The sequence below is a fragment of the Hippoglossus hippoglossus genome, chromosome 18 (assembly GCF_009819705.1).
Source record: "Hippoglossus hippoglossus isolate fHipHip1 chromosome 18, fHipHip1.pri, whole genome shotgun sequence".
Lineage (NCBI taxonomy): Eukaryota > Metazoa > Chordata > Actinopteri > Pleuronectiformes > Pleuronectidae > Hippoglossus > Hippoglossus hippoglossus.
In genome coordinates, this window is record NC_047168.1 from 15,967,077 (window position 1) to 15,979,640 (window position 12,564).

Here is a 12,564-nt window from a genome sequence, read left to right on the forward strand (position 1 = left end):
GCCCGACATTCAAACGGAAGCAGACGCTACCATTTTGAAACACAGCACCGCCGAGGTAAGATGGAAGATCCTTTCTTTGATCCGCGGTATTCTTCTTCTTAGCAGCATCAATGTTCTTATGAGTGTGATGGAGCTGGTGTGAGCTGGGACCAGCACAACCAGTGGGACCAGTGGATCCAGTGGGACCAGCAGGACCGTGTGAAGCAGCGTTTCTCGGGTTTAGCGACGCGCTTCACACGGTTCTGTGGTCGTTCCCCGGGATCGTGTCGCTGCTCCACCGGATCCGAGGAGGACACGTCTCCGAGGGTTCGAACACCGGCCCGAGCCCACGTTTACCGTCTTTAGATCAAAGCCTCTTTTCTTTGTTTGCTCGATGCTTGTTTTCGTGTCTGGTGAAACGTCACAGTCCGAGTCCGAGCTGCAGACACGTTGTTCCACAGCAGATCTTCCGCCTCCGTGGTGTTCCACAGGAGATTCTGCTTCTATAGGTTCTGCTTCTACGTGTTCTTCTACATGTTCTTCTACATTTTCTTCTTCTATCTGTTTTTCGTAGAAATGGCTCCAGCTGTGAAATGTGATGACTCAGCGTCGTGCTGCGTCATCACAGAACCAGCTTCCCCCTCAGGGTCGAGCTGACAGGAAGCCACAGTAGTTCTTTGTGTATATATACATATGTAACATGTATATACATCTAACATGTGTATATACATATCTAACATGTATATATGTCCCGAACGGGCTCAGTTACACTGCTCTCTGAGGAGGAGGTGATCAGGCAGCTGACCGGAGCCAGGAAATAGACTGTCCTCCTCTGGGGTCATGTTCCTTTGATCTGCAGCTCCTGGTTCAGGAGAAAGAAAGGGTGTCCACACACTTTGCTCCTGGTTCTCCTGGTTCTCCTGCAACATGGTGAAGCTCCATGTGATGGACGGGCTGCACAGCGCTGTCACCAGGACGGTGACTCATAGCTCTGCAGGGATCAAAGCCTCCTCTCAGATCGGATCTGTGATGTGTTTCCTTGGTTTCTGAAGGGAAGCCCTGCTTCACAGACCACAGACCTGATCTGAGGTCTGTGGTCAGCTCACAGGCAAATGTGTGGTATTCAAATGGCAACATTTGAATGTTGATCTCTCATTTCATTCCTGACCTCCGAATCAGTACATTCTGTTATTTAAGAGGAAGCTGGATCTTTAGTCTTTGGTCTGTTCGATGCTGATTTCAATAATAACAACTTAATTCAAATGGCACCTTTTCAAAAACAGCCGTTACAACGAGGACCGCAAATATTAAAGTCAACAGAAAAGATAATGCAACAATAAAATCAAATACTTCCGCATTTAAACTGGAAACAGGGTTGTAAAGGCACAATAAAGAAAAGGATCAAATCAGTAATAGCTCAAGACAATTTCCTAAAGTGTTCAGTAAAAGTATGTTTTTCACTTCATGCGTGATTATGAGTTAATTTAATTTCTTACACCAATGATCTTGTGTCTGGTTTAGAATAAACAAATGTTTCATGTTGGTGAAATAGAACAAAACTTGAACACTTTACATCTGAAGTCAGCAGCAAACGTCCCAGACAGTTTAAAGACAGGCAGAAGAAACCGGCTCAGCTAGGTCCTGGTGTCCTTCAGTCCCGTCCTGTGTTCAGTGTCTCCTCCTCGTCACACCACATAGAGCCGAAGGTGTGGATTTGTGCTCACTCAGTAGTTGTTGAGTCTATGGCGGCCGGTTGCTGCATTGTGCAGTTAATCCTGTCACTTATCTCACAGTCACATCATTCCTCTGTTTCCCTGCAGCGCCATGGACAAGAGCAACACAGTGAAGCTCTTCGTGGGCAACCTGGCATTGGACACCACCCAGGAGGAGCTGTCGGCCATCTTCGAGCCCTATGGCCAGGTGGTCAGCTGCAGCGTGCTGCGGCAGTTTGCCTTCGTGCACCTGCAGGGCGAGGGCGCCGCCGAGCGCGCCATCCGGGAACTCAATGGGCGGGAATTCCGTGGTCGTAACTTGGTGGTGGAGGAGTCGAGGGGACGGCCGCTGCACTCCACCAAGGTGTTCGTGGGTAACCTGAGCGGGATGTGCACCACTGAAGATCTACAGCAGCTGTTCCAGACGTTTGGAAAAGTTCTGGAGTGTGACAAAGTCAAAGGTGAGTGAAGGACATTTAAATAGTTCAAACTGCTCCCAGTCACATGGAAGTAGTGAGGCTGAAGTTTCTGTAGCGCAGGTCAGAGATTAGATCTTATGTGTCAGAGTTGTTGTGTGTTTGAGTGCCTGCAGATGTTCTGTACACTGACACTATGTTATGAGTATGATATGTTATGATATGTTATGTTATGATATGTTATACCAGTTATATGTAAGGATAAACCAGTGCAAAGTTCTGAGTGCAAAACAAGATCCCCTCCCACATCCCTGTAGTAAAGATAGACCAGTAAATACTAATAGAAGTAATAAGTAAGTGCTTGTGGCAAAGCCACTGTGATCCTAATTGTTTTCCCTGCGCTCAATGACAGCCAGGCATTCCTCTTCCACAGGCTACGCCTTCGTTCACATGGAGAACAAGGAGGACGCTCTCCAGGCCATCGAGGCCCTGCATGGCACCTCCTTCAAGGGACGCCCCCTGTCTGTGGAGCTGTCTAAGGTCCAGCCCAGCAAGCAGGCGCCTACAGGGAAGATCCCCTGTGTTAACTGTGGAAAGCAGGGCCACTATGCTGGAGAGTGCCCCGTGGGGAAGCCCTCTCTGGAGCAGTACCAGAGCCAAGCAGCCGTCCTGGCTGCCGCCGCCGCTGCAGCCGCCGGCCTGCCTCTACAGGTCCAACAGAGTGTGCACAACTCAGTCTACAACACCTCCACCTTTGACCCCACATATGCAGCGCTCACTGGGATAACCACGGGAACACGCACTGACGGAAATCCAGTGAACCCAGCGGTTTACGGTGCCCTCGCCAGCCAGGTGTACGGTGCCAATGTTGCCAATCAGCTTTATGGTTCGGTGGCCAATCAGGCAGCTCTCACATCAAGCGCCGCCCAAATGTACAGCTCGATGAACCCCAACATCTACGGCCAGGTGGCTGCGAGTCCAGCGGCTGCTGCGGCGGCTGCTGCTGCGGCTGCATACTCAACTCAAGTTTACACCCCCACCATGGGCAACCCCCCCGTCTACCTGACAGCTGGTCCTGGGATAGAGATGCCGACAGCAGCCGCTGCAGTAAACTCTGCATACACTGTATCTCCGGCAATTTATGGTGCTGCCGCACCGGCCTACGCTCACATAAGCGCCATGGGAGCGGACCATACTCAAGCCATCTTCGAGGCAGCCAGGCAGGCACATTACTTTGCCCAAGGCCAGCACGTCTTTGCCGAGCATCAGGCGGCGGCGGTGGCTGCAGCAAAATCTGGTGAGAGGGACCGTAGTCCCCTCCGGAGGTCGACGCCCCTGCTGCCGGACCCTGTGATGAAGCCGTTCATGTACCAGCGAGTCAAGCCACGCCGACCCCTCCTCCCCACCCCTGCTGGTCGAGCAGCAGAAGAGGCCGCCGAGGCTGCGGAGGACCCCATGGCCAGGTAGGACAGGGTCATGGATGATCATTCATAGTTGTCCTGATACAATCTTACCTGCACAATTCTCAGGGCTAGTTTAGGCCTTTTTTGCATTTTCCATAATTCTTGTTTGCATCATTGCTCTGTTGTTACTCCCTCTGTGTTGCCACGTGCTTCCATAAATACCCTTGCTCTTCCTCTTCCTGTATCTTCCTCTCCCTCCCTCAACCCACCCTCCTCCTGTCTCAGGTACTATGCGGAGTACTACCAGCAGCTGCAGCAGTACCCTCAGTTCCAGTACGCCTACCAACCACAGAGCACAATGACGGCCATCCCTGGCATGTCGGCCATGTCCGCGGTCCAAGCTGTATCTGCGATGTCCGGCCAGCAGGTCACTACGCTGGACGCCCTCAGGCCAGTGGGCCCCTCCGCTGCGGCAGTGGCAGCCGCCATGGCTGCGCCCAGGGTGTATGAGCCGCCGTTGCCGCCGCCCACGCGCAAGGAGGCCATCCTCCGCCGCCCCGAACTCTCCCTTCACACGCCTGAGCCCCCCTTCCGATAGTCACACACAACTCTCTGCCCCCTCCCATCCCTCCCTCTCTGCCCTGAACCCCCCACCCCCCCACATTTCTTCTCGACCACCTTACAGCAGCTGTATATGTGTGTATGTGAGCGTGTGTGTGCGTCGGGATGTGGGGAAGGCTTTAAAACTGGGGGCTCCTGGGTTTATTAACCTGCTTCATGAGGGACTTGATCATCCGACCTTGGTTTTGTTTGCATACACACAGTGCAGCCACGAAAGGGAGGCTCTCCTCTGTTGGGCATTCTTTGTGTGTCTGTTTTACTTTATCGTGCCAGTCTCACACTTGTGCCAGTATTAGACCGACCCAGTCGGCCCTTCCTTATGCCTTTATTTCCGCAAACCCAGTTATGATTTTCTCAGGCCAAATAATCTATTACAAAAAAAGACTTCGGTTTTGAACCCGCCATCGTCCTTTCGGCCTAGATGATCAGTTCGGGCAGCTAATTTTGAAACCTTTTTTGCCTTATGTTGAAGAGTGTAGATGTGTAATGTAATCAGATGGGGAGTCAGATATATTGTGTTCTGGCTGCACTGAAACGTGTCCTACAGAATCAAGGTCGTTGTGTGTGGGCAGGCGTTTGTCTTGAGTGTGATGTGGTGTGAATGAGAGACAGACAGAGAGACATGTGCAGCACACAGCAGCTCAGACTGCGTCCTCCAGTAAAAACCCGTAAAGCACACATCGTACTGTAATGTCTGGATCTCTCCCTGAATCCCCTCCTCACCTTCTTTGCTCTTTAACCTCAACGCTGAACGACACTGCTTCGCCTCTTTCTAACGACAGCCGCCTACCTCTGAGAGTCAATTTCAGCGTAGTAGAGTCTATTCTATTTTACTGTATTCTATTCCTCACGTCTCACCCAGTCAGCAGTTTGTCCCCCTCCTCATGAGGAGGTTCGGGGTCAGCAGTTCATGGAGGAGCCGGTGTCTTGTGTAGATAGTCCTCCCTTGTATTCAGAGGCCTTTCTTTTTGAAATCGTGTATTTAGTTTGATTTAGTGTTGTTTACATGTAGTACAGGTCAGACTGGGGGGGGGGTCAATGGATTGTAAATGGGGATGAAACCCATGTGTGACTACTGAATGAGCTGTTTACAAAGGATCATAAGGAATCATGTGTGACAAGTTTAATCATGTGCCTATAAGCTTTGAAGTGAAGTGCATTACGTGGAGGAATCTCCCTTTTTAAGTGCTTTGACGTTTACTTTTTAATCATTTCAAGGGGGGGGGGGGGGACCTCGGGAGTTCAGGAGGCTGGAAGCTTTCTTACTTTTAGATTCGTGTCGTAGGGTTTTCAAAAAGCCACAATTTTGAGCCTCACAGGTTCTGGTTTTTAAGCAGAAACAAAAGCACCAATGAAGCGAGAGGTGGGGCAGTGTCTAACAGTCTCCCCCCCCTCTTCCCCCACCCCCCCTCTTCCCCTCCAACTATCCTCCTCTTTCCAAATTCACGACCTGCTTCGGATTGTAGCTGCCGAAAAGCTGTAATGCGGTTGTTGCATCCGATAGGTGGACTTTGCGACATCCGGATAAGAAAATTGGCACGTTTCCGCATCCATGAGCTGCAAATTCCACCCGTCTGCTTCTACAATCACTTTTCTGTTTTGTTTTTGCAACTACTCCTCCGACAGCGGTGTGATGCACACACAGTCATTACCCCCCCCCCCTCTCCCCCTGTGGTTTTTAGTGGTTCAGTGACTTTTTGCATTTCACAGTGTAATCTCTCAGTGTCGTATATACAAACACATACCAGTTGCATCCCTTGTAGAATCAAAGTGGTTTGCGAAATGTCTTGTTTGCCATGTTTGAAAACCATAATCGTTTTTTAGAGAAGTATTTTAATTTTGCCTCTTTTTTTTTTTTTTTTTTTTAGGAAAAGACGAAAGTTAAAAAAAACAAACATCGGCATGCTTTTTATTGAGAATATGTAAACTATAAACCTTATTATAATAAAGAATGTTTGGCTGACTATTGTGACAAAAGAAAGCACAAGGGTTTGGACATTTCCCCTTCTTCTTGTTCATGTCTTCTCCACTATCTGTCTCTCTTGTGTAAAATGACCACCAGACCCATTTGACTGGGACCCGAGGGGAGACAGGTGTACATGCTGCCCAGCTTTGCTCTCTTTGGTCAGGGTAAGTGCGGGTTGGTGCTCCTTTCTCTCTCCAGCCTCTCGAACTGTGCGCAAACCGACGTTCACGTGACAGGGTTTGCTCGAGCAAAATGCATCTCAGTGTTGAATCCTGTCAAGAAAAGGATTGATTTTTAATGCAGACGTTTCTCCGCACACTGAAGTCACGGTGAGAGCTGGGGAGAGGCACACAGATAGAATGGCCTGGGTGCATTTTGATCTGTGGAGCTGTTCCTGGGGTTGATGGGTGTGCGTCTGGTCTGGTCTCTCCCTGCTGCACCGAACTCTCCCCCCTCCGTGTGTCTTTGTGTCCACTCTGCTCTCAGACCTGCATGTGTGATAATCTGTGACTCTGCCGCAAAAAACACCAAACACAGCAGCCCCACGACCGCTCTGAACTAACTATCTCAACTGAATTAGGTCACCGTGCCACCTGGAACAGGCAGCGTGCAGCCGTGCGTGAGCGTGGCGGCGCGAGCCATGGGGACGACTTTTAGCGCGACGCCATCGCAGTGGGAACTCGTTCTCTCGCTCTTCACCACCAAGGTAAATGATAACAAAACAAAAAAACAACAAACGCACTGACCTCTCCTCCTCTGCCGCCCCCCCTCTGACTGTGCCTTGACCAAACACTCCTCCCCCTTCCTCCTCTCCTCCGCCATCACCACCTACCCCCCCCTCCCCGCTCCGTAACTCCTCCTCCGCTGCAAATGGCAGTGCCGCGCCTACAGCCTTGGGCTTCTCCTTGATGGGGGTGGCGGGGGCGGGGTTAGGCTCGGACCCCCCGCCCCCCCCAGGTGACAGACACCTGTCTGACATCAGCACACGAGGGGAGCGACGGCGCCCCCTCTGTCCTGCTGGTGTCAGAGCTAGTGAGTAAAAGGACGTGTGTGTGTGTGTGGAGCGTAAAGCGAGCATGGATGTCTGAGGAGGTGTTTCATTGATTGGTGAGGCTTGCGGACACACCCCCACCCTCCCCCTTTTGCCCGCTAGTCAACTCCTCTCCACCGCCGTATTCGCCGCCCTCCCCCTCCCTTCCCTGTTCCTCCTCCTCACCCCCACTCCTCCTGTGCCTATGCACCTCTCCGCCGTTCAAACACAAACACACACAGCGCTTTTTTTCCGCCGCCACCGCCGTCGCCACCTTGGATCTGGGTTCGTGGCTCTGGCTCGGACTCAACTTCCCAGAACCACCCACCTGACCCAACCTCCCCCACCTCCTTTGCTGCCATAGAGGCGTGCCAGTGGACATGTATGTATGGTGGCCTGCTGCCGGACTCAGTCACATGGCACAGAGGGACCTCAGTGTTGGACTTTGCTCCACACGGCTGTGGCCGGGATCTTAACGCCCGTTTCTCAAAATGGCTTCAATAGCTTCAATACAACAAAAATGTCCTGACTACCCAACGTCAACGACCCCCCCCCTCACAGCCTGTGAGCCAATCAGAAACGTCCTATAAGATGGGCCTGCAGCTGTGAGGCCAGTGTGACCTGTAGATTCTCATCCATCTCAGGGTTCCTATAGGACTTTTCTGGGGCGGCGGCTCTAGTTCTGTTATTCTGTGATCAGCTGGACTGGCTGGATCTGTGACGTGTACGTGTTCTGTTGTGATTGATGGAGACGATAAGACCCTCACGCACAAAATCACAACTCGAGGGATTTGGGTCTAACGAACGCAGGGAGGTGTAGTAGAAGGAGTGAATAAGACGAGTTGAGCAAAAGGTGAGTGGAGCCCTGACCTCACCTTCCTGATCTCGGAGGACCCGATTGTTGATCACAGAATATTCTTATATGCGTGTCCTGATGATGCTGCTTGTCCCGGACGCAGGACTCACACGTGTGCGTTGTGTTCACGGGTTGACGGTGGGTGGGCCCGACGCTTGGTGCAGGCGCTATCTTCACAACAACAATCACAGCTGCTTAACGTGCCGTGCTAGCTGTCGATGCATTAATGTGATCTGATTGGCTGGTGTTTGTTTAAACGTTATTTGATTGGCTGGTGCATGTACGCTACAGAACCACGAAGCCGTTCCGCCACCCGTGACGTCGCTCCTTTCAAAGTATATGAGCTGCATGAGTAAGTCCTGCGTCAGGTTCTGGTTTATTGAAAATGCTTTCTTTGTTTTCTAAAATGTAGATTTCCACCCAAAACTAATTTTGCATTCACAGTAACTGTTCCCGGGATCTAACGCCTGCAGATGTCAGGTTTTAGTAGAATTTCTCAGCTGCAGATAAAGCGCCACTCGCCTCAGGCCTCCATGATCAGGGGGTGCAGGGTTCCAGCCTCGTTTCCTCCTCCAGCCTCCTCATGCACCCCCGATCTCCCAGCTCCTCAAAGGCTTCCTCAGGAGCTTGTGAGTCTGGGCTTCCTGGTCTTGGGTGAATGCAGCCACTCCCCAACCTCCTCCTCTGTACTGACAGCCGAAGCTCACTGCAGCCCCCCCCCCCTACTTCTGCTTCCTCACCCATGCCCCCACCCCCCCATCCGGCCTTCTGTGATACGGAGAGCTGAAGAACTGTAATCCAGATGCTCTGTACACACACACACCTCTGTATTGTGTTGTGTCACGGGGTCGTCCCTCAGGTATCAGCAGAGAACTCGACCCGTTCTAGACCAAGTTGCCTGTGAGGTTTCATTATTGTGATGGTGGCAGTTCCAGCTTCTCGAGCACAGGTGAGGATTGAAGATCAGACTCTAGATGCTGATCCCACCTGAGCCGTTACCTCCGCAGAATGCAAGTCAATACAACCTCCCTGCGTTGTTTAAAATGTGGTCTTTCCTGGAGCAGCCGGGTGTATTGGTTTGCATCGTGTTCTTCTGTCCATCCCCTGTTCACTCACCTCCTTCTCCCTGTGGTCCATTCTACTATCAAAACCCCCACAGCTGCCTCATGTTTACAGTTGAACTCAGTAGATTCCAACAGCACAGCTCTGTACCTCTGCCCACATGTAGTCACACGGTATCTAAGCGTCTTCAAGTGGGTTAATGGACCCGAGCTGTTAGTTACATTTCAATGGCTGATTAATTACATCAGGAATCCGTCTAGTTCCCAAGGACACGTCAGGAGTAAAGTGTGTCCCCTCCAGAGAACAGGATCTGGATCCGCTCACTTCTATTAGCTCCAGCACGATGAGGGGATCAGTCAATGTTCCTGTTTACTGTGACAACTGCTGATATTCAACACAATGATATTGTATGGTTATGTATGCATATATATATATATAGAGAGAGAGAGTATATGCCTTTCAATCTGCATGCAAATCATGAATAAATCAATTTTTATCTCATAAATGTCTGAATCTCCTTTATTGTAATTGAATATTTTTACTGAGACAAATACTAAACGATGCCAAGTTTAAACCAAAACCTCGACGGGTTAACATGAAACCTGGAAGGATGTGATGCGTAATCACATTTTCTGATCAAGGATTTTCATTAACGTTTTGAGATTTTTAACATTTATCTTAGAAAACAATTCATGAACCTTGATGAGGAAAAAGAGAGACTGATACTTATGAGTGTTTGATTTGATGCAGATTCAAATCAAACTTCCATAAGGGGCCTGTGAATGTCTAGTATATAAACTCTGTTGTATAAAGTGAGTTATACGTTTACCTTCTCTTCAGCAATGTGCTATAAGAGGGTCTGGAGCTCAGCCTAATATAATAATAATAATGAATCACTCAAACAAACTCCTGAAGCTTCTTTTATTCTAAGGATTGGAGATTGTGTCATCCCTGGTTTTGGGGCGAGCTTGGCCTGGTTTGCCAGTGAGGGTCACTAACAGCAACAGGTGCATCGAAGAGGCCATAAAAACCTCGCTGGCGTCAGGGGGCGTGATTGACGTCCCTCCCCACCAGTAAGAAGCCCCCCAGCGAGAGACGACCCCGCCTTTTACACCTTTTTAGGGTCAGAACCCGATACCCAAGCGGTCGGTTCCCATACTTATTCGGGTGCGGTCACGTGCGTCACTTTTGACCAGGAAAGGAACACCGGCCAGCAGGGTCTTCTGGTAGTGGGAGCACCACCTCCGCACAGGCACCTCGCATCAGTGGAGTCTCTGCAGCCCCCAGCTGTCTCTCCCCCCCCGCGTCTCAAGGAGGTTTTTGCCCGCACGGCGTCCGCTGCAGATCGTTTTTCTTTCTAAAATCTGAGGGGGACGTGAGACGTCCTAACAGAGGCGACAAGATGACAGCTGTCGAAACCCACATTACGTACAGCAACTCCTACACGATCGAAAATGAACAAGTGTACATGACCCAAGAGGACGACTGGGACAGGGACCTGCTGCTGGACCCGGCCTGGGAGAAGCAGCAGAGGAAGGTAGGTCTGGAGGCTTGGAGCAGCGGGCCACGCTTGTGCCACCGCGCGTAATTACGCACAGAATTACTGCCCTCACACTGTTAACGAGGGGTTTTAAACGCATCTTAGCAGCTGAACTCACCAAATAGAATGGTTTTCCTCGGATCGCGGGCCTCTCCCTAACTCGCACCTGGCACTTCGGTCCCGCTGGAAGCTGCATGGACAGATATATTCGGCCGTGGAACTTTCTCAGTGTTGTCTTTCCGTTACCCCCGGTTGCCCCGAGAAGACGGTCTAAATATAATACGACCCTCCCCAGTCTTCAACCTCAATTTCAATCATAACTTCAGAAACTCACACGTGTTGATGGGGTTTTAACAACATTTAACCAACGTGCAGCAGGTTTACAGCTTCATGCAGTAAGAGAGGCAGAGCTGGGATTTCATTATAGTCACTTCTCTGTTATTTGAGAACACAGAGGAATGTCTGAGGGGGGGGGGCAGAATGCTCCATATCAGTTGGTCCTACAGAATTTAATTGATCACAAATTTGTTATAAAGTTGCATCACGCAAACAAAATATCACTCAATCGATTCAGCATAAATTGTAAGAAAATAAGTCGTAAAGAAAATACTTTTAAAATAATCATTTTTGTTCAATATTCACTTTTGCGAAGTTATAGCACCGAAAAATATAAACTGTCAGAAATATATAGATTGATAGAAAGTTGTAAAGAAAAAAAATATATAACTTAAATTGATCAACATCCATATTTGTGAAGCTATAGCAACAATAAAGTTTTGGCATTAATGCTTAAAATGTCATCAACACTGAATTAATCAATGAATCCACGAATCCTTTCCCCTCTGGGTGATGATGGGATGTTTTGCTCCTGAAGTAATGAAGTGAACATAGAAGCTTGTTCCGTCAAATCAACGCTACAACAAAAGAAATCCACATTTTCACATCACTGACCAACACTATTCAAATGTATAAATACACGTAACAGATATACACAGTAAAGTTGTACATATACGTTTTTAGCTTGTTATTATTAGCCATTTTAAGCTAGCCCGGGGTGGAGGTCAGCGGTTGCCTTGGCGACCAGCTGACCTCGTCGGGTAGTGAATAAAAGTTTTTAACTGCGGCAGAAACTGCAAAGTTTAGTACATTTTTATCGTGTGTTTTAAATGTCACCAGACACAAAAGGTCGGTTTTCAGATACGATGTTCGTGGTGCGCTTGTTTCCGGAGTTGTGCTCCACGGTGGCCATGTTGGTTGGACCTGCTCCACCACAGGTGTCCTGGAGCTCAGCTGCTGATGATGTTTCACGTCTGAGTCGTAGAATAACTGTTCCCTTTAAGAACGAGTGTTTCATACATCACTCTTACATCTGAATGTATTTCTGTTTAACACACGTCAGCTCGCACAAGGTTACATAAGATGACATATCCACACTGATGAAGATATCAACATTACACCTGAATCCCAGAACTATAACAGTAAGTTCATATTAACTAGTGATATTAACTTGATATTATGGGTGATAAATAAAATCTACATATTTTCACATCATTTAAACGTTTATTCTAACTGTCAGGCTCAAAAACGTCTTTAATATGTGCCACAAAGTAAAGTAACCTGAAGCCATAATATGTTTTATACATTTTGAAGAGATATCATATATAATAACCTACAGTTTTTGGAAATAAATAGAATCTAAAAATAAATAGAATCTGTCTGTTTCACAGGCAAAATGTAGGAACTTGAGTTAAATGTTGTGAAAGTGCTGACAAATATGCTTTTCATCACTCAAATGTAATTATTAGAGGTAAAAGTGAAAACAAGCAACAGAAACTGAGGCAAAACCAGTCATGGAAAGACAGTCACACTTTGTTGTGTATTTAAATTTAGGACAATTACAACGTCTTCACATCCTCTTAGCTCTTATATGTCTCCTCCTTGTGTAGTGGCCGTCACTAGCTTGGTTGAGCAGACGGATT

General features: G+C 48.8%; 2 protein-coding genes across 5 annotated transcripts in view; both read left to right on the top strand.

Annotated features, from left to right (window-relative positions):
* rbm14b (RNA binding motif protein 14b) overlaps positions 1–12,564 on the top strand; it is a 16,329-nt gene continuing 3,765 nt past the window's right edge. The window contains exons 1-4 of one of the 3 annotated variants that reach the window (XR_004616923.1): positions 1–55; positions 1,800–2,152; positions 2,520–3,570; positions 3,796–4,781. Coding sequence is in view for 2 of the 3 variants with exons in the window: in XM_034614981.1 (XP_034470872.1) it covers positions 1,804–2,152; positions 2,520–3,570; positions 3,796–4,108 (1,713 nt within the window). In the remaining variant the exon portion in view is untranslated. Of the gene's footprint in view, positions 56–1,799; positions 2,153–2,519; positions 3,571–3,795; positions 5,645–12,564 lie in introns of those variants that run through there. The other 2 variants (XM_034614982.1, XM_034614981.1) reach the window with 2 other exon arrangements.
* The window catches only part of actn3b (actinin alpha 3b), a 19,473-nt gene continuing 17,075 nt past the window's right edge, over positions 10,167–12,564 (top strand). The window contains exons 1-2 of one of the 2 annotated variants that reach the window (XM_034614942.1): positions 10,167–10,297; positions 10,332–10,582. In XM_034614942.1, coding sequence (XP_034470833.1) covers positions 10,448–10,582 — 135 coding nt within the window. In that variant the 5' untranslated portion in view covers positions 10,167–10,297; positions 10,332–10,447. Of the gene's footprint in view, positions 10,298–10,331; positions 10,583–12,564 lie in introns of those variants that run through there. The other variant, XM_034614943.1, reaches the window with a different exon arrangement.